Genomic DNA, 25,107 nt, shown 5'->3' with positions numbered 1-25,107 from the left:
GAAAGGAGTACCACTTTTGAGGGGACTCTACGAGATGTGAGCCCAGTTAGAATAAACTCACGTAGAGACTGTAATAGAAGTTATCGCCGATGGGGAATCCGGCGGGTGGGACAAATGTCCTCGATAACAGTTCTCTTTCATTTCCAGTCTGCCCGTCAGCCTCCACTGATGTCAGGGTAAGACGCTCATCATCCTGGGCATCTCCGAATGCAAACAGACGAATTTCTGAAAAAGACGGGGGAGGGGGAAACATATGACCTTAGACACTTCCAAGGCTGCAATTGTATTTATTTATATTTGATGCATGCAAAATGAGATGGAGTTATTTACATAACCTCTTTACTGGTTAGTGTGACCACTAGGATGAATACAATCTTTCAAATGAACCATCATCATTGAGAGGTGGAGGTACAGTCTGAAGCCTAATACATATTATGCATAAATTAATAATTTACATAATTCTATCAAACTTTCACATCTGCAGTTAATCATCTATATGGAAACCATCATGACAGATACAGCTACAGTCTGAAGCCTAATGAATATTCATCACTTTATTTACATAATTCTTTAAAACTCCCACCTCTGCAGTAAACCCATCTCCATTGAAACTATCATTAGAGTTACAGCTAGTCTGAGGCCTAATGCATATTCATCAAAATATTTACAGATTCTAAAAAGCTCTTACCTCTGCAGTAGCACACATATCTCCATTGAAACCACTATTAGATTACAGCTGCAGCCCAAAGCCTAATGTATATTCATCAATTATTTCCATAATCCTATAATACTCTCACCTCTGCAGTAGCACCCATCTCCATTGAAACCACTATTAGATTATAGCTGCAGTCCAAAGCCTAATGCATATTCATAGAATTATTTACATAATCCTAAAATACTCTCACCTCTGCAGTAAAACCCATCTCCAGTGAAGCCGTCATTACATTCACAAGTATAGGATCCAGCGTTGTTGATACAAGTAGCATTTTGATCACAATCATTCATTCCCATGCACTCATCAATATCTGAAAGAGAATAAAAGGGAGAATAAAATGCTTATAAACCTCTCAATTGTTTCAAGGCTTCCAGATTTTTTTTTGGAGCAATGAAATCTGATTTGATTTCAACAACAAGTAATCTAAAAAATAAATAAATAATCATTGCTGTAACAGGTCATCACTCGAGTCACTCAATTTCAAAAGCGAATCGACTCAAGTTCAATCTTTTTCCCCCATAGAGATGACAGAGTTACTGGAACTTGTTCAATCTTTTTCTTGATAGAGATAACAGAGTTTCTCGAATGGGTGAAATCTTTTGCCGATAGAGATAATAGAGGGACTCAAACTCATTCAATGCTTTTCCCGATAGAGATAACAGAGTGACTCGAACAAGTTCAATCTTTTTCCCAATAGAGAAAATAGAGTGACTCGAGTGAGTTCAATCTTCTTCCTGATAGAGATAATAGAGTGACTCAACCTAGTTCAGTTTTTTTCCCAATGCTACAATCTTTTTCATCCCCCCCCCCCATGCACCCAATGAATATGATAGAGTGACTACCTAATTCAATCTTTTTCCCAATGGAGATGATAGAGTAACTCAAACTGCTACAATATTCACCCACCCCCTTGCACCCAATGAATATGATAGAGTGACTCTACCTATTTCAATCTTTTTCCCAATGGAGATGACAGAGTAACTCAAACAACTACAATCTTCCACCCCCCCCCCCCAAATAAAGATGATATAGTGAGTCAAACTAGTACAATCTTTTGCCCGATAGAGATAGCGTAGTCACTCCAGATTACAACTCAGGAAAATCACTGGTTATTACTTGACTCTACCTTAACATGAAGTGACTTGTAACAACTCTGTAAGAAGTTCTCTTTCTTTCTTTTTCTAATTATAATTGGATGTTTTATGAAGCTCTACTTTATCTGCAGAACAGCTATCATAAACAAACAAAAATACTGATGCAGATCAACTTCATCTCAGATGATGATTTAGTATTTTTGATAAATGAACATTCACTGTTTGACATCCCTTCTATTGATGCTAAACACAAAACATATTAGTTTACCAAAATATTTAACACTGGTTGACTGTTACCCATAAATTCACTATTGGAATCTTCTATATAAACACATTTGTGAGGTTATTATAACATTATAATTGTTTCTACTATTAAAAGAACTTGCTGTTTAACGAATAACTTAAACAGCGACTACATTTAAAAACAGCGACTACATTGCTATCAATAATAGAGGAAAGAGATACTCACCTTGGCTACAGGTGGATCCAGTCCATCCAGCAGCACAGGTGCAGGTGAAGAACCCAATGTTATTGGAACAGGTGCCATCATTCTCACATGGATCAGAAAGACACAAGTTAATCACTGGCAAGGAAATTAAAAAAAGGCATCAGTTTAAAGAGTAACAGGATGGGTAGAGATGGTGGGGGGGGGGGGGGGAGGGGTGGGTTAGATACCAGCAACAATGGTATGATGAATATGCTAAACATTGTGGAGATGAAATTTAGCAAATATCAACTTGATCCCAGCACTTTGTTTATATCAAACGTATTTGAGATTTCTGGTGTTGGTGACACTACTAGTGATAAGAAAATACAGCACTGTGTAAATGCTAGTTGGAAATGGGTTTGAGAGAGAGGGTGGGTGTGGGGGGCGGGGGGCATAGTAACTCACATTGACATGAAGACAGAGTACCCTCTAGAGTTCCATTGTTACAGATGAGGAATGAACCAGGGGTGACTGCTTCGTAATTCGCATCACACACGACACCGATCACAGCACCGTGGGTGTTATCGGTGTTGTTCAGAGTGCCAAACTGTGGTGCTATGGGCAAGTCGCAATTCTCTGGGAAAGACAAAAGGAGAAAACAAGAACTCATCGTCAATTGGATTTCAAAAAGATAATTTTACCAAGACAGCATGGCATCCAGGTTTCTTCTTCCTTCTTAGAAACACTTTACATATCAACAAAAAACATGATATATCTTACATGATACAGAAAGCAGGCGATGAACACGAGCTCCCCCCAGGCGATGAACATGAGCTCCCCTCCCCCCCCCAAAGAGCTCAGGAAGATCTTGTACCACATAGGCACAGATATTCACTGGTTCAAAGTCAAGTATGTGAGTTCAGTAATATTGTCACTGTGCAATGTCATAGTTGGTTCAAAGGCAACATCCAATATGTGAAGCCATAGTACCACCATTTATGTAATGATCTCTCTTCTTAATTTTGGTTTTGTTTGACAGTTTGCATTTTCTTGGTGAGACCAATCTTCTCTTTTAAAGCAAGGGAGAAAGTAATGATAAACAGGTGACCGTATCCATGGGCAACAGAAAAGGGTTCTTTCTGGGGGAAGGCCATAAACCTCACAGGGCAGTGGGGGGGACATATGTGATTTTGATTTGAGGGTGGATGCCACACAGTTACCTCAAAACCTTTCTGACAGAAATGAATCATCTGAGCATTCTGTACAACAGATTCCAGAATTTGAAAAGTTTTCAACATAAGGTCAAGTTTTCATTAGATTTTTTCAACAAAAGAGCACAGTATTTTGGTTAATTTTCTTTTTCAACAAAAGGACACTTATTAAATAGTAGCAGGACAATTTTTCGTTACAATAATGAAAAGATGACAAAAAAAGGTACTTTTTATTACCAGAAAAGGACACTTGAGATTCTTCACAAAAAACATGGACATGTGCATTCCCTGCCCCCACCCCCTCCTTGGGCTCTGCCAACCCCTGACCATATCTGAGTAATTTAAAAGTGCTATGGTTGTGGGCAGCAAAATCAATCAAGCTGTTTATTGCCACCTTCAAATTGTCTTTTCCTATTCTAAGTGACAGTTCTACACTCGATGGGAAGTAAATTGTTCATTACTCAGCCTTTGAATATCTTTAAAGAGATGGAAGCAATAAGAACGAGCATTAAACCACTTACCGTAGCACATTGGAAACGGTTCATTCCCGAAGTCGAAGCCATCGCAGGTTCTAGGGTTGGTACCTACCAGCGTGTAGTCCGAAAAACAAAAGAATGTAATGGTGTCGTTGGTCATGTAGAAGTTCAAGACGGGAGAGTGATAACCGTAGGCCACGTTTGGCGGCGGATAACACAAATCTGAAACAAAAGCGGAGAGAATGCTCGTTTGACACCGCCGGAAAAGATTTGCTTTTCGACTGAAAACAAAACACAAATTCTTCAAGGGTAATCAAGGGTATTCTTTGCTTGTATATAGTAACTTCAAAAAGATATAGTTTCTCTTTAAAATGTTATAGCCTAAGATTTACATTCTTGGAAATCAGTGAGTTAGAATCTCTTTCTGTTAAGATATTTCCGTGCAATAAATATATCATCCACTGTAACAAATGTTTAGCATTTTCTTTGCAATAATAGATGACATCTCATAGATGACATCTAATAGATGACATCTCATAGATGTCATTTAGTAGATGACACCTGCAGCGAAATATCATTGATAACACTTTTTTAATAACAATCAGTTCTGATTTACTGATTTGAGTAAACTAAAAACTTTAAACCCTGTAAGTGAGCAGTTATGGTACCACACAAGATATATATGGTGGGAAAGTAGGCTTTCATGAACAATAAAATGAGAAAAAAACTTTAAAATAAATAAATAAATGCACATTCTGCAGTGTTGAAAGAACTTAGAAATTTGTTAGATTTTCTTTGCAAGACAATAAAAACTAGTAATCTACTTCTGGGCTATTTTTGATTTTTTCAAACTCATATTCTAATTTTTCTGAACTAAAAATTTGGGCGAGTAATGTCTTCTCCTGGCTTGGCTCAACAGCAAGCCGAGCAAAGAGATCATCTCACCTGAGCAGAGAGCTGTAGATTCATCGTAGTTATCGCTGCAATCATAATCGTAGCTGTCGCAGAGATAAGATACCGGAATGTAACGCCCATCCGCTGGACACCGAAAATGGAACGGTAGGGGACAGTGTGCATCATCAGACGGCGTAGCTGTACAGGAGAAAGAAAAGAAAAATCACTTTCTTAAGTTCATGGAGGAAAAAATGTCTTCCACTGACTCATCTCAATTCTACTATCCAGGTATAATAATTCAAATAAAACAAAATAAAAAAATAACAGAAAAAAATAAATAGTTTAAAAAAAAAATTATTCAAAAATTCAGTGTGATGCTCAGAATGTGGTCTCGTATAAAAGGCTACAGCTCCAGTGTGCGGAAAACTGCAATACATTTTTGCATTTTTATCAGTTTTTTTCTTGCAATTGGATAAGATGCAGGGATTAATTATTCCCTGCTATCACAATGGACAGTGCAAAAAAAATCAGTTCTGCCTGAAAAAGCCCTACAATGATATTTTCTATTTTTATTTTTATTGTTACACTAGTGATCTAGAGCTGTAGAGTACGAACACTAAGTAGATCGATTATCTACAAAGAACAATTGAGGACATAAAATATTTATAAGAAAATATTTACAATCTTATTGTTTGGGATTTTTATACCATTTCAGCCAAGAACTGTATTCCCCCTGGAAGCAAAGAAGAAAGCCCTTTACTTTACCAGACCAACAACATCTGAGATGCTAGGTGTCACTGCTTTCATCCCCTCCACCTTCCTTTTGGTATGTCCAAACAAAGATCAGTGTAGTCTATACAGTAACTACGGACACGTAAGCATCCACTCATGTGTGCAGTTACACCATACAACTTATTAGTTTATCCTACTATAAAGAGGAGTAAATTTGGTTGAGGTAGGTGTATACTTACGACAGCAGAGGTCTTCAAACTCATCTGAGAAATCTGGACAGTCAGGGTAAAGGTCACAGATCAGAGATTTGCCGATGCATGTACCATCTGCGCAGGTAAACTCTTGTTCTAAACAGACCGCTGTAATGGAATATACAAACAACAACAAATATTTAAAAATAATATTTTCTCTTTTTGTGAGTCTTTTACAACATATATATAAGGACAGATTTACTAGTTTACAAAACAGATCTCTTTCAACCTCATCTGAAAAATCAAGTCGGTTGGCATAAACATTCACAGATGACACAGATTGACTAATTTACATACCTTGGCAGCAGATAAAGTCTTGTTCTAAACAGACCTTTGCAATAGAGTTTACCCAAAATACCTGAGAATTTGTGAGTATTTTACAAGATAAGAAAAGGAACTAGTTTACAGGGAACATATTTAGTTAGTGACCGTCTTGGTATAAGAATATCCTACAGACTCGGTGGCGTTTTGCAAGCAGCCATCATCATTCTGTGCATTGATGACTGCAGTTACAAGAATCTTGACGGGATGAACATGTTTGGAGAATCTACCCCAACAGAGACAGTGCCGACTGGGAGGCAATGCAGACCTGTCAACCAGTTTGACCACAAAATAGGGAGAATAACATTTTTCAGGGCCAAAACAATAGGGAGAATAAGGGGAAAATAGGGAGGTTGGTAATTTTCAACAGAAATGATATAAATACTCCTAAATAAGTATAGTCTACTTATGTAATACAATGAGAGAATCATCCAATCAGTGTTTCTTGTTGTAGTTTACAGCAGCTCGCTTCGCTTTCTACAGGGTTTCTTTAGAAGGCATCCATTTGAAACAGGGAACAGTGGACTCTGGGTACTGTGACTTCATGGCTAGTATGCTAGATAGAGTCCCATCAAGCTTGAGACTTGACCGACTGTCTGTCTTGTTCCTGCGAACTTCACTGAATAGCCTTTCCTGTTCAGCGTTACTTTGGGGAATTACTAAGCATAGGACTAATTGTTGGCTATTTTCAGAAATGTCGCAAGTGATGAAACATTAAAAAACCAGGAGAATAGAATATGAAACCGGGAGGCCGGGATATTCGGGTTAAAAACAGGGAGTCTCTCCCGGTAAAACCGGGAAAGTCGACGGGTCTGCAACGGTTAATAACATTGTCAAGGTTCACGGCGGGAACTGACCTCGACAGGTGAATCCATCTCCTTCGTAACCTTCCATGCACACACATCCAGTAGGTTCGCACACAGCATTGGCATCGCAGCTCACGTTGACGCAGGTAAGATCATCGTATCCATTGCATGTGCATTCTAAGGTACACGCCTGTGTCTGGAAGACCAACCCAACCTAGAAACAAACAAAGAACCTCACAAGTGAGAATCAACATTAATCAGTAGGATGCTATGGTCTTAAAGGGCGCAAAAAGAAACGTCTAATGCCGGTAATCTGATCTAGTTTCGTATGAGGTATAACAGAAGTGTTAGACACCACCATCGATACCAGAAAATACGCACACAGCTTGCTACCTTCGGTAATTAGACACTAGTGTACAGTCAGTACATACAGCTGGGGTCAATACCCACAGCACAGTGTACAAACGGTACAGCGATGGACGTCTCAGGTCCAGATAAAAGATAACAAGGTATCACGTTTCATTACTGTCTGCATTTTGTAGCGACACAAAGAAAACGTTACTTGCAAGCGCAACAAAATTAACTTTTCAGAGCGGGGCACGCGTTTTGGGGCGAGTCTTCAATGCTTTTAAAATAAAAACAAAAAATTCTGTTATTTATTGGCAAGCAAAATTTTCTTATGGGAAGAAGCTTCACAAAAAAAAAACTGATTGTCAAGTAGACAGCTAAAAGAAAAGTTCTTCCAGGTTCTCACTTTTCAATGAGGTGAAGATGCCGGCCAGAGACATAAATTTCAAACTTTCACCTATTTTCACCAAACACACCCTTCTTGTGTCATATATATACTAAGCCCAGGTTGCAATGAACATTAAATCCTGCCAAGAAATGATGATTAATTCACCTGCTAAACTTGGAAACTTACCGGCGCATAAAAGCCATCCTTGATACAACCGCATGTGTTTGGACTGACGCAATCGGCTCCCTCTACTACAAATCCTTCATCACACTGACAGCCTTCCACTGAACCTGTAGAGTTGCATCCCGTCAAAACAGTAGGATCCAGTAAGCTGGTACACGATTCCGAGCAGGGATCACCGTTGAGGTTATAGGTTGAATCTGCACCACAAGTTATAGCTATTATATCACCAGACACGCGAATGCAAAAAAAAAGGAATAATTGATTAGTTTAACATTTTGTATAGTAATTGTTTTCTCTGTACATACATAAGTTACAAAAAAAAACATCAATTATGTACATAATCACAAAAACAAACAAAACGTCATTCTTACACTATATTTATATTACTATATTTATTAAGCACTTTCAAGCAAATCTAGACAATTCCAAACATTTGGTGATGATTACCAAAATATATATGATATATATGATCTAAAATATCAACAACAAATGCATTCAACACCATCTACATATTCACATAACAGTCGAGCATGGAATTGCAGTGGACAAACTGATAATGCATGCAGTCAAAGAAACCCTCACAGGGGCAAAGATGGTTTGCCTCGGGGAATATAAAGGGAGAAGCCCGAGAAAGTAAGTCGTGACTTGGTTGAAGAGCAGTGATTACTTACGACAGACCAATGCACTCCTCCAAGTCTGAATGCTGAAGCCATTCTCTTGACAAAACAGAGCAAAGGCCAGGATGACTGAACATGCGTTTGCTGTATCTGGTGAAGACGCACAGACGTCGTGCCGGCAGTTGGAGTAGTAGGTATCGGCGATGGTGCTCATAGAATTGATACAATCACCAAATGCTCCTGGTGAAGGAAATTTTGGTAAACGTATGCAATTTTTTCAACATTGATTCATTAAGATGGTGGTACTAAAGTGTGATAGCTTATTTAAAACAACTTTCATTCATTTTTCTTCTGCCTCTGATGAAGATCCTACAAGGGTAGCAATGTCACACCATCTAAAAGTTCCATAAACTTTACCCATACAGGCCTTTTGCAGGATAAAAGCAGCTTGCCAAGTTTCAAAACAGAAGTGTGAACAAAAGTTTTGCGCTAGATGGGTAGCCAGTCAACAAAATGGTAAAAACTTTGTTGGTATTTTAACCACTTCAGATGGCAAAACTGGACTGGTTATGCAGTTAGTTGCATATCATAACCATAACACATCTATAGTGTAAACATCTCGCAAAAGCCTATAACAAACTCAACATCACTGATATATATATATACACACATCAAAATCAAAATCAAAAGCCATCAAAATCCTTCAACCAGAGTTTCCTAGTCTAATAAATGGAGTAAAACTCCATTTATTTGTCTTTCATGATTAACTGGTTATTGTTACATATTCCAAGATACTGTTCACACAAAATAAGGTAGCCTGGTTCAATACTTCAGTGGTATGTGGATATTTCGACATTACATGTATGTCAAACAGTTTGTTTGTTTGTTTTCTGGATGGATATGACTTCTCTCTGTAAGATTTATAATATTTAAAGTAATTACCACTTGTCTCCTGCAGTACACTGCATACTGCATCAGCCTGGAAGGTTACCAAAGAATCAGCTGTCAAACAAGGGTCTGTAACCGGTGCAGCTATATCGTTACATAATGCTGGATTGGTTATGTAACTGTTCCCAAAGTTTTGAATGGATTGCTGTAAAAAAATTGAACAGTAGCTGTGCATTCTAGACTTATAATATATATTCTAGACTTATAATATATATATATATATACATATATATATATATATATATATCCCCTACCAAAAGGGTTACTTCGCTGCGCAGTCGCTGCGACTTCGCTGCGAAGGAATTCCTTCGCTACAAGACTTCGCAGTACTTCACTTTTACTGTGACTTTGCCGTAACTTCGCGACAGCAGAAATATTACTTCGCCGCAGGGTTTTGCTCCTGCGAGTAGTCGCAGCAACATCGCAGCAAAGGAATATGACTTCGCAGGAGGCCCATCTTGTTGTAACTGGTCGCAGCTACTTCGCGGCAAGGAAAGTTACTTCGCAGGAAAGGCCTTCTTGTTGCAACCAGTCGCAGCTACTTCGCGGCAAGGAAAGTTACTTCGCAGGAAAGGCCTTCTTGTTGCAACCAGTCGCAGCTACTTCGCGGCAAGGAAAGTTACTTCGCAGGCCTTTCCTTCTTGTTGCAACCAGTCGCAGCTACTTCGCGGAAGGAAAATTACTTCGCAGGAAAGGCCCTCTTGTTGCAACCAGTCGCAGCTACCTTGCGACAAGGAAAGTTACTTCGCAGGAAAGGCTTTCTTGTTGCAACCAGTCGCAGCTACTTTGTGGCAAGGAAAGTTACTTTGCAGGACAGGCCTTCTTGTTGCAACCAGTCGCAGATACTTTACGTCAAGAAATATTTACTTTACAGAAAGGTACCATTCCTCAAGTTATTACTGCATGATCATGATTCATGGGCAGGTTTCCCTTCTGCAATTAGCTGTATTTACTACACAGTGAGAAAGCTCTCATAGGGCAGCATAATGAAGCTCATGGTGCAGCGGTTCTGCAGTTAACTTATCTTTACAACAAGGAGAAACTTACATACAATCTTACAGACTCAAACTCTACACAAACCAAACAGATATCATACATTTTTAGGATTTCTTTTTATTGGTTTCAATTAAAGAGCCATCATCTTTTAAATGTTTTAACTTTTCCTGTAGGAATAGAAAATATGTGGTACCACTGAACAAACTGTAATGGTTACAACATGAGGAGAGGCACATTAGAGATTATGATTTCTGTACTTTAATTCAAATAGGTTACTGTAACATTAAGGCTTATAGATCAGCAATTAAAAAATTACTGATCTTTTCCTTTCTTTTAATTCGTACAGGAACCCACAAATAACACTAAGCAATGCAAATTATTAAATCTTTAGAATCTTAAAAGTAATCTCAAAACTCTTAGAACAAAACTCAGGAAGATTCTTATTCATACTTCTACCAAACTTCACTGTACGTAGAAAATATGTGGTACCACTGAACAAACTGTAATGGTTACAACATGAGGAGAGGCACATTAGAGATTATGATTTCTGTACTTTAATTCAAATAGGTTACTGTAACATTAAGGCTTATAGATCAGCAATTAAAAAATTACTGATCTTTTCCTTTCTTTTAATTCGTACAGGAACCCACAAATAACACTAAGCAATGCAAATTATTAAATCTTTAGAATCTTAAAAGTAATCTCAAAACTCTTAGAACAAAACTCAGGAAGATTCTTATTCATACTTCTACCAAACTTCACTGTACGTAGAAAATATGTGGTACCACTGAACAAACTGTAATGGTTACAACATGAGGAGAGGCACATTAGAGATTATGATTTCTGTACTTAAATTCAAATAGGTTACTGTAACATTAAGGCTTATAGATCAGCAATTAAAAAATTACTGATCTTTTCCTTTCTTTTAATTCGTACAGGAACCCACAAATAACACTAAGCAATGCAAATTATTAAATCTTTAGAATCTTAAAAGTAATCTCAAAACTCTTAGAACAAAACTCAGGAAGATTCTTATTCATACTTCTACCAAACTTCACTGTACGTAGAAAATATGTGGTACCACTGAACAAACTGTAATGGTTACAACATGAGGAGAGGCACATTAGAGATTATGATTTCTGTACTTTAATTCAAATAGGTTACTGTAACATCAAGGCTTATAGATCAGCAATTAAAAAATTACTGATCTTTTCCTTTCTTTTAATTCGTACAGGAACCCACAAATAACACTAAGCAATGCAAATTATTAAATCTTTAGAATCTTAAAAGTAATCTCAAAACTCTGAGAACAAAACTCAGGAAGATTCTTATTCATACTTCTACCAAACTTCACTGTACGTAGAAAATATGTGGTACCACTGAACAAACTGTAATGGTTACAACATGAGGAGAGGCACATTAGAGATTATGATTTCTGTACTTTAATTCAAATAGGTTACTGTAACATCAAGGCTTATAGATCAGCAATTAAAAAATTACTGATCTTTTCCTTTCTTTTAATTCGTACAGGAACCCACAAATAACACTAAGCAATGCAAATTATTAAATCTTTAGAATCTTAAAAGTAATCTCAAAACTCTGAGAACAAAACTCAGGAAGATTCTTATTCATACTTCTACCAAACTTCACTGTACGTTTCTGTTAATCAATTAATAGGTTTCAGTTAATAGGTTTAAAATGTTAATCAGGTTCTTAAAATTTGGAAAGTCACTGAGAAACAATCCATACTTCCCTTAAATCTATGCTGAATTTTATCTACAAAACCAGGATGCTGAAACAAGTTTTGAATTTGAGGCTCTAGTGTTACATTGAGGAATTTGTCCTTCTCAAAGTCAATTGTCATACTGCATATATTACAGTTGGTCTGGCCATCTTCAACAGAGCTAAAACAGGACCCACAGTAATAATACTTTTGCACTGGTGAATCTGCCTTTTCAAAATAGTTCTTAAACTTATAAAGACTACCAAGGGCAGAGTGAGTTTCCATACAATGGAGACTAATTAGTGCTAGCATATCAGACAGCTGGACATCAGTGATGGAATGCGTAGTTGCAAATGTGAGTATCAGAAGAAGACTTGTTACTACTGTCATCCAATGTCCTCTATAGATTTATGATGAACCACTCCTGGACTCTGTCTCTGACTCTTTATCATCTTCCAAAGGTGAAGCATCACAGGTATCATCGGGCTCACCCAACTTATCCTCCCACTTATCAGAAATGTGACCATCTTGGTCAAGAGTTGCCTGCCAGTTTGTAATGTTCATTAGTTCACTTACTTCCATTGCTAAAGGTATAGATGATGGGTGGATAATTGTTGTGGGACTTTCATCAGTGCACTGATAATCTGGCTGCAAGCTCTCTACAAAGTATGATGAGCCACCTTCAGTATGGCCAGCCATATAAAATTCAGATAAGGCTGGAGTAAAAGCTACTGACTGAATATTGGATGAAGCTGGTATTTCTCTTCTACGTGGTTGGTTGTACCAAGTAGGCCTAAGTTGGCCTCATGAGTTCACTCTGAAATCAGGAGTAACACTGGGCTCTGAAAATAATACATGAAATGAAGTTAATCCCTGTTAAATTTATATAATGCAATGGGGTGTCATAGTATATGCGCAATGAAGTGTCAATGTTCAGCTTAATTTTGACATGACGCAACTATCCTTGGGGTCTGAGGTGCGTCATACAGTTGAAAGGTGCATTAGGCCTAATAGCAGGCACCACATGTTATGATTAAAACGCAGAGTTTATTGACTGAGACATAAAGCCAGGGCTAAGGTTGTTAATTCATGCTGTTTAATCCAGCACGTCATGTCTGCAGGGGGGGGGGGGGCTGCTGACTGGCGTGATTATCATTCCGACTTGCTGTGTTCATTGACCCACCAACAGGCTAATTTCAATTGCTGACTAGGCTTTGTATAGGAATTGTACTCACCAATATTTGTTTGCTGGAAATAATTTGCTGTAAGTTCATTCCGAGTCGTTGATTTTTGAGAGTAGATCTACTGGGAAAAAAGGGTACAATGACACTGTAGGTGTAGGCACAGACATAAGTAATCAGCATATGCATACTACTTTAATCTTTAATTATTAGAGTTAGTAAAATACTCTTAGACCTAGGCTACTACTTACAAGCATTGTAGTATCACTACTAGGCCTCGCCCTAACTGTAGCATAACATAGACTTGACACTCCTAGCCTATAGGCTATTTCTGTATCGATACCCTCCTACACTGACTGTGCATGAAGGCATATAGTAGCCTTACTCATAAGCCCCCCTACTAACTAGTAGTACTACTACACTAGCCTAGATTGAGCGTTACTAGAATTAGTACTGAAGTAGTTCGATGGGATCGTTATTACTTGGCTTGGCATCTCCAAATAAAAAATGATTAACCACTTACTCCATCATGTATATCAATCGAATGCTGCAGCCTGCCGGGAATGATAGTAAAATAAATATAGGCCGAGTAGTGACTGTACTACTACTTGTAGTATAGTGAGTGTAAAATTATTTTTCACGTCTCGTGCAACTGCTCATGATACTACTACGGGAACTTCGACGACTGTTGTGTAAATTTGAAGTAAACAAGTCTACACAACAGGCTACTGTTTTTTGTGTCCATACAATCATATAGGTTGGCTGGTTTCAACCAGGTTTAAGTACGCAGTAACAAGTTGCTAGAAAGGATCTGATAAAATGTGATATACTTACGGCATCTCGTACAGTTTGACAAAGGGATACTGAATTGAGTTGGTTTTGATGTCTGGATGCGTGATTCCTTTAAAAATTTATACTCCGTTTCATTCATTTTTCATCCACACGATTGAATTTACATCATAACCAACAACGTAAAAATGTACAAATTGAGTCAGATGTTGTCTATTAAGATGATTGGCCAATCAGAAACTGCGAAGGCTTTCGATTGCGTAACAATCCATCTTTCAAATACAATACCGGCTGTATCGACATTCTGATTCTCTAGCTATCTCGACTTTTAGGTTTCTTACATGAATTCTTTATTAAAATTCTTTACGAAATACTCAATACTTTGAACCATTGTTCTGTGGAATATATTTATATTTTTGAACAGAAATCGAGATTTTCTGTGACTTTGTTAACGTTTTTACTTTGCTAGGTTTTCACGTTACCTGACTGAGTAGCCTAACTTAAACTTAGTGCGTAGGTTACTGTTAGTACTGGTGTTAGTAACGAAGCAAACCTAATCCAGCCTTCTTGCTTTTGCATAACTCTTAACGTCGAAAAAAATGCAATTTTCAAAAGACGAAGTGGATACAATTGCTAGCCATCTTGGGCTGCCATCTTCGCTTGGAGGTGATTGCTAGCATATCTGCCTTTTCTGGTTGATAGACAGTCAATTTGGTGTACTGTAGCCAATGGATGACGAGGGACAAATCTCAATGGCCTTTGGGGGAAAATTCCGGGCATTTTATACAGCTTCACAAACATATGATGCATCGTTTGCTTATGGTGGTAAGTTCCAGTAAGCTAAAGGATGTAAATCGACTGTAGCCTTGCTAAGCCTAGGCAGTATAGTTAAGCATATTTTAGCAGAACACAGAGTAGGCTAGGCCTAGGCGGCATGCATCACTATTACCACTTCAGGGACTCTTTTACAGTATTTCAGTGCAAAGAATCCTGAAGTTAACTTTAAATGTTAAAGCCTATAGCATGTCTGCTTGGAATGTAATTTGCCCATGTCTAAAGGGGTATAACTAAGCTACTGTAACTAGTTGATTAAATTTGCTATCAATCTAAGTTCCAGTTTCAAACAAACCAGCCAGTAAACTTTTTAATTGGAACCATGGTTCAACCACAGATATAGCACAAAACAATTGCCAAATATTGAAACTGTGTGTTCCTCTAAGAATGATGTGAAGATATTGCCTGTGTTTCTGTTGTGGTGGACCCTAGAGAGTGATTAAATAAAGATAGTATGATTCACGATACTAGATCCAATACGTTTTTTTTAAGTTAAATTGAAGTTTGCAAACTGAGCACTTGAGTTTTCTTAAAATGTAAATGAAAATATCTCACAGAAAGAGAAAGTTCTTCAGTGGTTTCTGATATCCGCAAAGTGCGCAAATTTTCCCTCAACATCTTCTTTGAATAGCCATCCCATCTTCGCCGATCTTCCTTGAATAGCCAGTTATAAGCCAAACACAAGTTTGGCGTATTTATTATCTTGCATATAAATGAGTCAACAGCACCAAATGTGAAAGTCCCAATTGTTGATATCTAAAACTAGATTGACCTGTATGCATGGAGTAACCACCCTCAGGATCACTCCATTTTTAAGGGAAGGCTGGCACTTGAGTTTTCATCAAGCTAAAAATGTCTTGACATAGATATCAGTGAGAACAGATCAACAGATTCTGCTCAGAATTCTCTTGCTATATTTCTTAACAGAACTTGGGTTGATGAGTGTTAGGGTTGAGGCATGTTTAAGTGACCAGAAGTGGTATTCCAAAAATGCCATGAATAATATGTTTAATTTGCAGAGATCCAGATTGCTTCTAATCAGTTTGTTGTTATTTTTTTTTCTTTCTTTTAGGTCATTTTGAGTGATAGGGAGGATGCTTCACCACATTTGGAGAGACTTGTCAACTGCAATGTTGCCATACCAGCTGCTTGGCATAGTACCCTTCTCTCCAAGTCTCAAATCTAAGGCTTTTCTTGTAAAGAAAATGATGGATGGTTTCTTCGAGCCACAAGATATGTCAAAGGGGACAATTCATCCGTGGTTAAGCTGTTTCCCCTGCAGATGGAAGCTATTAGATGTAAGTTAGCAGAATTCCCACATATTTTAAAGGAGGTTAGGTAGTTGAAAAAAAAACATTTGACATAAATTCTGTACAACTTCCTCCCAAATCAGCTGTAAATATACATAATGCAAATATTTCCTGTGAAACTGGCACTTCAGTTTCCTTGCTTGTATAAGGAAGGATCTGGAGAGTAATGGCTAAGCATAGAGAAAAGACTTATAATTACTCTCAAATTTCATATCCACAATGAAAAAATTCAGCAATTCCATGAGTATTGAATAATGATAAATTGAAGAGGATACTTATTGGTATTTGTCATTAACCTGAGGGAAATTTGCCTTTCTTCTCCAGTGTATGGTGGCAGTGTACTGAAGATCTATGCTGATGTCACATAGGCAATCAACAGCCAGTGCAGCAGAGCCAGGAGACTGATGAAGAAACTGAAGTGATGCTGACATGTTGGGGATAATGGGAGGGGGGGCAGAGGTAAATTAGAGTAGACAGTAATAATATAAGAAGTTTTACAATTAACAGTATAGAACTAAAAATAAAATAGTTTAGACCTACAAAGTTCTTCTGTCTTATTTTTGTTGCAAGCACCTCTCCAGGAAAGTCGCTGCAAGCCCCTTTCCTTGCGAAGTCGCAGCAAGCTCCTTTCCTGCGAAGTAGCCGCAACCCCCTTTCCTGCGAAGTCGCCACAAGCCCCTCTCCTGCAAAGTCGCCGCAGGCCCCTTTCCGGCGAAGTCACCGCAACCCTCTCTCCGGCGAAGTCGCCACAAGCCTCATTTGCATGTGAAAAGTGAAGTCGCGGCGAGGTCGCTGCAAGCCTCTCTCCAGCGAAGTCGCCGCAAGCCCCTTTCCTGCGAAGTCGCCGCAAGTCCCTTTCCTGCGAAGTCGCTGCAAGCCCCTTTCCGGCGAAGTCACCGCAACCCCCTTTCCGGCGAAGTCGCCACAAGCCTCATTTGCATGTGAAAAGTGAAGTCGCGGCGAGGTCGCCGCAAGCCTCTCTCCGGCGAAGTCGCCGCAAGCCCCTTTCCGGCGAAGTCACCGCAACTCCCTTTGCGGCGAAGTCGCCACAAGCCTCATTTGCATGTGAAAAGTGAAGTCGCAGCGACTGCGCTGCAACTAGTTGCTGCGAAGTCGCTGCAACTGGTCGCGGCAAGGGCCTTTTTTCGACAGGGGATATACATACATATATATATATATATATATATATATATATATATATATATATGTATATACATATATATATATACATATATATATATATATATATACATATATATATATATATATATATATATATATATATATATATAGACCTTATACTTTATAGAACTGATACCTTCTTATACTTATACCTTCTAGAACTGATATATATGTACAGATATATATATATATATACATATACATATATGTATATACATATATATATATATATATATATATGAAATGATTTATCTAGTATCATGAATGCAATGAACAAATGGTTACATAAAGTTCAAATTATGATGCATAACACTTATGTTTGTACAGAGGAAACAATTGCTACACAAAATGTTGAAACAATAAATTATTCCCTATTATAAGCCGAATGTTACAATAATTGTAACAATTTACCTAAATTTATGAATGAATCTCTGGAATTACTTCATCAAGAACTATAACTACATGAGCACATCTAAGAAAAACTGTATGGGATGTGAACAAATGCAATCTTGCTTGAGCGATATTTGCTAGTTTTTGGTGAACTTGCTGTTAATTTTCCAAGCAATCACAAACAGCTAGTTTAATACCAAGTGTCCTTTAGTCGCATAATAATTTGATACATTGTAGTGACTGACGTCAGGGTGGTATTTGGCGACAATTTATGATTGCCAAAGCGGGGAATTGAATCTAACATTGCCTCATGACTTCAAAACTGACCGCTCTTTTTGTATCTACGATTTCTCGGAAGAGGTTCCCCTGCAAAATTACTACCAAAATAATGGTGCATGAGCAAATATTGGTAAAGTATAAGAAATGCTCACAAGCACCACACAAACCATGCTAAAGTGTAGCTTGGTTTGAATATTTATATTTGCATTTTAGTGAAAAAGTCAGGAAAATAAAGGGGCGACTCTTTCCAACCCCCACCTTCCCCCCCACCCCCGCCGGCTCCCTGCCTGGATCTACTGCATAATGGTATGAACCATAGCTTTGTTATCAAATCAATCTTTGGTTAGTTTTTTAGATCTAATTGATACACTTAAGGAGGTGGGGTGGGGTAGGGTGGGGTGGGGTGGGGGTGGGTCTAAAGGATGACTCACCACAGTCCCAGAGGAACCTGTAAAGTCATCTAATGCAAACATGTTGAAGTTTCCTAAGAGACCGCAAGTTCTTCCTGAGAAACTGGAATCGAGATGAACACTAAAGTATGCTACTTGATCGTACTTGACAAAGACGCCAGATGTTGTCTGCACAACCTGTGATATGAAGAAAATTAGAATCGAGATAAAAAATATTTAAAAAATTTAGCTTGTAGAATCCTGGCTAACAGGACTTGGACCATATCATGAGGAAAGGTATTACGCTATATGGTGACAGAAATTTGACAAACTTAATGAAAAATAAAATTCAATTATGCAGATTAGATAAACAGTTCAAAATATATATTACCCAACTTTGCCACAAGTCAGAAGAAACCAGTTGCCAAGGATAACCCTTTTGTAACACCTAGTAGAGCAAAACTACTCGCAGCCACTAAAAGTTCTTTATTTATGCTTAGAAGCAATCAACCAGTGAACCACTCTTTAGACACGTTTTTGAAAGTAAAAATAAGCAAAAAAGGAAGTAAATCTAATGCAAACGTGTTGCAACTATGTTGCTACGTTCATGATTTGTCCTATACCTCAAAAGAAGTATAAATCATAGAATAAAATATGCCAAGTGGTCTGCAATTACACCCAAGTGTTCCCCTAATGTTTCACCCCTTTTCTCCACTTATCATGTCCTTTGTTCCAGGAAATCTTAATTTTAAAGTGGGCTATTTTGACCTTTAATGAAGATGCTGACATTAACTTTCTTTTTTATTTCTGAGACAAAAATGCTTGCAGCCTCTATGATTTTGACTATCACCTAGCTGGGCACCTCCTACACAGCATCCAAATAGTAAACATCGACATCTATATTTTATCCACTCCAGTTACTTTCTGCAACGTTCTACACCAGAGGTCCGCAAACTTTGAGGTCCAAGACCCAGGATATTTGGTAAGGACTGAGCCTCAACCCAGGGGATCCCCACTCGCCCATCGGAATCGATGCTCAAAATATGCATAAAAAATATGCATAAATATTTGACAGTAATGCAAATAAATTATTAATCATTCTTTATCGGCAAGCTCGGAAAAGTTTTCTGGAACAATGTTTAGTTCGAGCCTCATAGTTGCAGAGATCTACACAAGAAAAACTACACCAGAAAGTATTTTTTTAACGGCAACTAATTGAGTTATCCCGTGGAGGGGAAGTAGGACTAAGCAACTTACCACAAAACTTCCCGATCGAGTTAGGAAAGCCACTCCAGGTACAAACATGGGTACAGTCACAGTCACGCCATCCACTATAACATCTCCATCATTTCGCATTTCGATGACCTGTTGATAAATGGGTGAGCAGGATTTTAGAACAACAATGGGCAAAGCATGACAAGGAACAGAGTGAATGACAAGCGTTTATCTCTGTTTCGACAAGTTGCCCCAGTCAACCAGGAAAATACATGGCTCCATTAGGAGTGCAGGAAGCTAATCTTCATTCAGAAAGGTATTAAGCTAATCCTTTGAGTATGAAGCTAATCCTTTAAGTATTAAGCTTTCATCTGGTGAAAGGAAAATCAGAGATCTTATGTCAACCTGACTGGAAAATGTCAACTAGGGACAAAAATGTCAACTAGAGTGCATGTGCAGTGATTGTTTGACATTTATAGTTGAGAGCTATGTAGCAAACCCATGCACGTTTGTAGGGTGCCAATGACAACAACTGAATACTTCTCTATGTAAAAATTGTTCAAAATACAGCTCGACTGTCACCAGATTAAAGTTTCTAGCACATTTTGACTAGAAATACTTCCCTCTTTTCTACCTTTTCTCCTCTTACTAGGATACCCATGGTGAGGGAAAGATGTACCGAGATCATACTCTGGCATATCAGTGTGGAATTTGCCTTCCAGTCCATGTAAAGAGTTCTAATTGCATATCACTTTTCAATTATAATCTTTTGCTTTTTTTTTCTCTAATCTAACATCCTGCTTCCCAAAATTTTTCCTTGGTGAAAACACAGTTATTAGCCCCTTGGCTAATGGCGACCCAATGATTTCTAATAACCTTCAATAAATCACCCGATATGTCCGTCCCTGGTGATCGATGCAGTTTATATGCACATTCAATTGGATTTGATTGCAACTAAATGCACATTGACTTCTAGATAGTAAGAAAAAATACAGCATAGACACTTATCGAAACTTTGTACAAAAGGGGTGACTTTACATTCCATTTTCAACACTGTTCTACTGACCGATGCGTGGACTTAGCATAGTGACTGTCACGCCTGTCACACCCATTTCGCTTCAGCTGAATCTATACTTACCGTGTCTCCGAGAACAAGCGTCACACCGGTGGTGACGGCTACATCCGTTCCCGGGACGACACCATTTTGAGCTCTAACTTCAAATACCGATACATCGGATAAGCAATCAGCAGATAACTTGTACTCGCAGCTGCCGTGGAAGTCGTATCGCCTGCCGTCGAATGTTTGGTAATGTGGATCTCCGTATACTGCACCGGTAAAATCTGTTAAAAAGAAAAAAACATTTCTCAAAGAAATTGATAACGGTCCAGTAATTATACCAGCTGCTCTTTTCTCCGTGTTCCATCTTCTAAAACAACCAGTTCACACTTTAGCACAAATCATCCTGCATCAGGTTAATGCCACCAATCTCAGGTCTGGCATCTATTGCCACATTCGTTACCAATGCTTTAAACTATTTTCCATCAAGTTGCAAATAACTGAACCTTACTTAGTCTCACCTGATAATTGTACAATGAAGCTATTCTTCTCTTTCATGCTTAAAAAAAAAATTTAGATGACAAAAGTGAAAATAACCTATAAAATATTGAGCTACAGTGGTAGTGGTTTGTCAATCCAGTGCAGTTCTTCTTCCTCTCAAATTCATTTTCAAGCAGTAGGCCATGATTACAGAACAACTATAAACAAGTTAGCAGTTTCAAACTCACAGCTGAAGTGACCTTTTATTTTTAATAAAAAAAGCCTATTCAAAACCGGCTAAAAATCTACATGGGGCTTAATGATCAAGTCAATTTGGAAAACACTTGGCGAGTTGTTCAACATACCTTTACCGAACATCTCTTTGACAAAACTATCCCTTTTTTAGTTTTTCCGATGATTTTTGGTCTGGTGCACCGAGAGAATCATCACTGTTCTCTCTAGCAGTACCTAAGCATTGCCCAACCCCAGCTGCCCTGCCCACTAATTTGACGACCAATCCAGAGCTGCAGCTGTTAATTGTGCGGGGGGGGGGTTGGGGGGGTGTTCCGGTACTTACATACAGTTGCTAGTGTATCAGCAGTTGTCATCATATCCATAGTAGTAAATTCACCAGTAAATCCACCATGTTCATCGTCCACCGCCGTCGTCTCCTCTTGTGTAGAAGGAGCATCGGTGCTGAACTCTGACATGGTTGTGGCATCGTCGACTGTTTCATGGAGTACAAACATCAAAATACAACAAACAGAGTGAAAAGAACAGCCAGAAACTTCTGGTCTTCTGAATAGCAGACTGGGATAGACAAGTGGGCAGGTGCCCCACAGGTGTAGGGGGGGGCTGGGAGGGTTGCAGTGCTAGCACATTCCAGTCATTTAGTAATAAGACGGAAACCGGTAAAGAGAGGAGAGCAAGTAAAACCATGCAGGTCAGGGTATAATTTATACGTTGTGGGGGCAAGTTGCTATACAATTTCAAGTTAAATATTCCAGTATAAATATATAAAAATATTTATAAAAGGAGTAATAAAATACAATATTGAAAACTATACAAAATGTTACTTCATACAAGATATATAAAATAACTATAACAATTCGATAAAGTTTTGCAATTGAATAAAAATTTGCAGCTATATAAACAAAGGAATACTTAAGCAACTGTATTCTGTACTATACTTTTGGCAAATTTATAGGATTAATAATTTAGCTTTCTGTTTCTTTGCACAGAAAGACTCCTTGAGGAGGGAGGGAGGGAGGCATGCATTATTCTAATCATCATCAATTTTTTTCGCCATTCATATAAAATCAGTTCTAGCGGAGGCATGCAAAGATTTAAAGCCCTTTGGAACACAGGAACCGTATTATTTTGTATAACAGAAATGTTCAAAACTGCTATACAAAATTTGAGTACTAAAATTATTCCTGCATATTCAAGGGTTTCATCTTTATAGACATACCTCTGTTGTGAATATCATATAATATTTCGTTCAATTTTTAAAATTCAAGATAGGTCGACTAGTCCCTTGATTTCAATCTCATGAGAATAATGACATTTTGTTTTTTTGTTTAAATTTAAGAATGTCCTGACGTTGTGTTGTCTATAAACTAAGAAGGTCAGGACAGTTTATTTTTGTTGTAGTCGAGATGAAGAATATTCTCTTCCTTAGCCATTTCTTACAACTAAATAGCTAGTATAAAAGTGATGATGGCAAGAGTAAATATTGTCTTAATTCCTTTACATTTATGTAAATTTGTGAACTCCTAATGGTAAAAGTAAGTTGTTGGCAATGTTTACCCACTGTTCTGAGGAGAATTAACTTCACATTTCGCTTTGTGACAGCAAACGAAAAAAATTTTTTTTTTTTTTTTCTTAAAGGGAGTACTCTCAGATTCAATCTTTCAAATTGAATCCCTCAAATCAAAAGTCAAATTTAAACAAAACAATGTAGGTAGCAGAAATAAATTATGCAGACTAACTGTTGGGGAAAGCATCAAATTACTTCAAAATACTTAATATGATCATCATAAGTCATCAAAAATGTTGGTTTTCTCAGAAATTAAATTGTGTGATCCTCTGGATTATTGTGATAGGTAATACCTTTAGATTGTAGAGTTTACAGGATGGAAACACTTAGTACATACGTCGATAATACAAAGAGTAAATTTTATGCAAAACTGGAGATTGGGAAAGACTGACAGCCTGACCTTTCCTTTGTGATGTAAGAAGTTAAAAGAAATTGAACAAAGCAAAAACAAATAAAGTGACTAATTTATTGCTGTTCACAAGTAGGCTTAAGGTGTTCCCTTTTGTCATTGTGAGCTGATTGTCTGTGACGTACATATATCCAATTGCATGTTGGTTTATCACACAAAGAGAACCTTCAAAACTTGGAATGGCCAATGGAACACTGACCTATGAACAGTGTTTACAATGTTGCATACATGTGAGTCTTTGTATCCCTTGCCATGCATAAAACTTCTTTCAAAGGTATGTATGTCAGTTTTCAATGGTGAAATGTACAAATACAGGTCACCAAGCATTCAATCCACAGAAGAAACAAAATCAAAATCATATTTATATATATATATATATATATATATATATATATATATATATATATATATATATATATATATATATATAAGATATATATATATAAGATCAGGAATGGAAGAGAAATGAAGTTTCATTCCAACGATGGTTGTAATTTGAATCCTTCAAATCAAAGTCAAATTTAAACAAAACAATGTAGATTAGAGCTTCCATCATCTCTATAGCTCATCCCCCACCCCAACACACCCCACCCCAAACAAATCATAATGAGCATCATGTGAACATAAATAGGATGAACTTTGAAAAAGGGGTTCATTGTTACCAAATCTCCTCTGTCTGGATAAGATGGCTGCATTATCTTGGCATTTATCTGAGGAAAAAATAAAAAGTTCAATCACATTTATTTTGTCATGGATATTCAATCACTTATTAAAGATATTCAAAACCAGTACAACAAAGCAAACTGGCTCAGTCAAGAAATTCTTTCATGCAGTGTTTATGTCATTGGGTCATGATCATGTTCACTAAGCAAATGCAAAATATATAAATTGAAAAATGAAAAATTGACTAAACAAGTAGTGCTTGTTAATCCAGTTTTAAGAGTTGGACAAATTTTTAACAAAGTCCATTTTCTTGAGAAATATACTGAACACATTAGGCAGATTGAGAACATTGCAGAATCCAAAAAGGTTGCCATTGTTCCTTTAAACGTTGGTTTGATTTTTCTCCTTCACCACTAAACTAAAACTACTACGAAAACTTATCCAATCTAGTTTGCTGTAGTGTTACACCATAAAATAATTTTCTTCAGTAATTAATGACAATGAATGAAATTAGACAGTTCAAAAGTCTCATTTAAGAAACAGTGCATTGAATATTGAATGTGTCAATTTGTGAACAATATATGAAGAAACAGTGCATTAAATATGTCAATTTGTGAAATATATATATATATATATTTATTTATATATTTACTTATATATTTATATATACACTAAATAAATGTCATTTGCTTTTTACATTATTCATCTGTCTCATAAAATGTACATGTAGAGCTTTTCAATACAGTATATTAATACATTACATGGTGATGTGACTGTACAATCTACGTATTAGGCACTTGGTAAAGATGAAGACAACTACTAAGACAAATCAGATGAATAATGGAAAACTGACTGGAAAAAAGAGCTTTTCCATTTTATTTTTAAATGTAAGGTTTCAAACAAATCACACTTACATAGAAATGTGGAACAAAAAGCGATAACTGCTGAATTAAAACACTGCTCACTATGCCCAAATTTTT

At 37.4% G+C, this 25,107-nt stretch overlaps 1 protein-coding gene and 2 long non-coding RNA genes across 3 annotated transcripts in view; 1 reads left to right on the top strand and 2 right to left on the bottom strand.

The window, feature by feature from the left end:
• Nucleotides 1–25,107, bottom strand: part of LOC139964230 (uncharacterized) — an 87,999-nt gene that overhangs the window by 41,186 nt on the left and 21,706 nt on the right. The window contains exons 4-19 of the mRNA XM_071965676.1: nt 24,127–24,174; nt 21,814–21,963; nt 20,838–21,040; nt 19,742–19,849; nt 18,527–18,682; nt 9,406–9,556; nt 8,518–8,703; nt 7,850–8,061; nt 6,979–7,141; nt 5,789–5,908; nt 4,869–5,015; nt 3,969–4,145; nt 2,702–2,872; nt 2,279–2,392; nt 906–1,025; nt 62–225 (exon numbers count right to left, since the gene is read on the bottom strand). Coding sequence (XP_071821777.1) covers nt 62–225; nt 906–1,025; nt 2,279–2,392; nt 2,702–2,872; nt 3,969–4,145; nt 4,869–5,015; nt 5,789–5,908; nt 6,979–7,141; nt 7,850–8,061; nt 8,518–8,703; nt 9,406–9,556; nt 18,527–18,682; nt 19,742–19,849; nt 20,838–21,040; nt 21,814–21,963; nt 24,127–24,174 — 2,390 coding nt within the window. The remainder of the gene's footprint in view (nt 1–61; nt 226–905; nt 1,026–2,278; nt 2,393–2,701; nt 2,873–3,968; nt 4,146–4,868; nt 5,016–5,788; nt 5,909–6,978; nt 7,142–7,849; nt 8,062–8,517; nt 8,704–9,405; nt 9,557–18,526; nt 18,683–19,741; nt 19,850–20,837; nt 21,041–21,813; nt 21,964–24,126; nt 24,175–25,107) is intronic.
• LOC139964234 (uncharacterized) lies at nt 10,509–14,040 on the bottom strand. Its single transcript, XR_011791916.1, has 3 exons — nt 13,835–14,040; nt 13,366–13,432; nt 10,509–12,972 (listed from the first exon to the last, which is right to left on the bottom strand). It is a non-coding gene; the product is annotated as an uncharacterized lncRNA (long non-coding RNA).
• On the top strand, nt 14,224–17,234 carry LOC139964233 (uncharacterized). Its single transcript, XR_011791915.1, has 3 exons — nt 14,224–14,925; nt 16,007–16,232; nt 16,569–17,234. It is a non-coding gene; the product is annotated as an uncharacterized lncRNA (long non-coding RNA).

The sequence above is a fragment of the Apostichopus japonicus genome, chromosome 22 (genome assembly GCF_037975245.1).
Source record: "Apostichopus japonicus isolate 1M-3 chromosome 22, ASM3797524v1, whole genome shotgun sequence".
NCBI lineage: Eukaryota > Metazoa > Echinodermata > Holothuroidea > Aspidochirotida > Stichopodidae > Apostichopus > Apostichopus japonicus.
The sequence above is the reverse complement of the archived record's forward strand: the minus strand, read 5'-3'. Positions and strand labels throughout refer to the sequence as shown.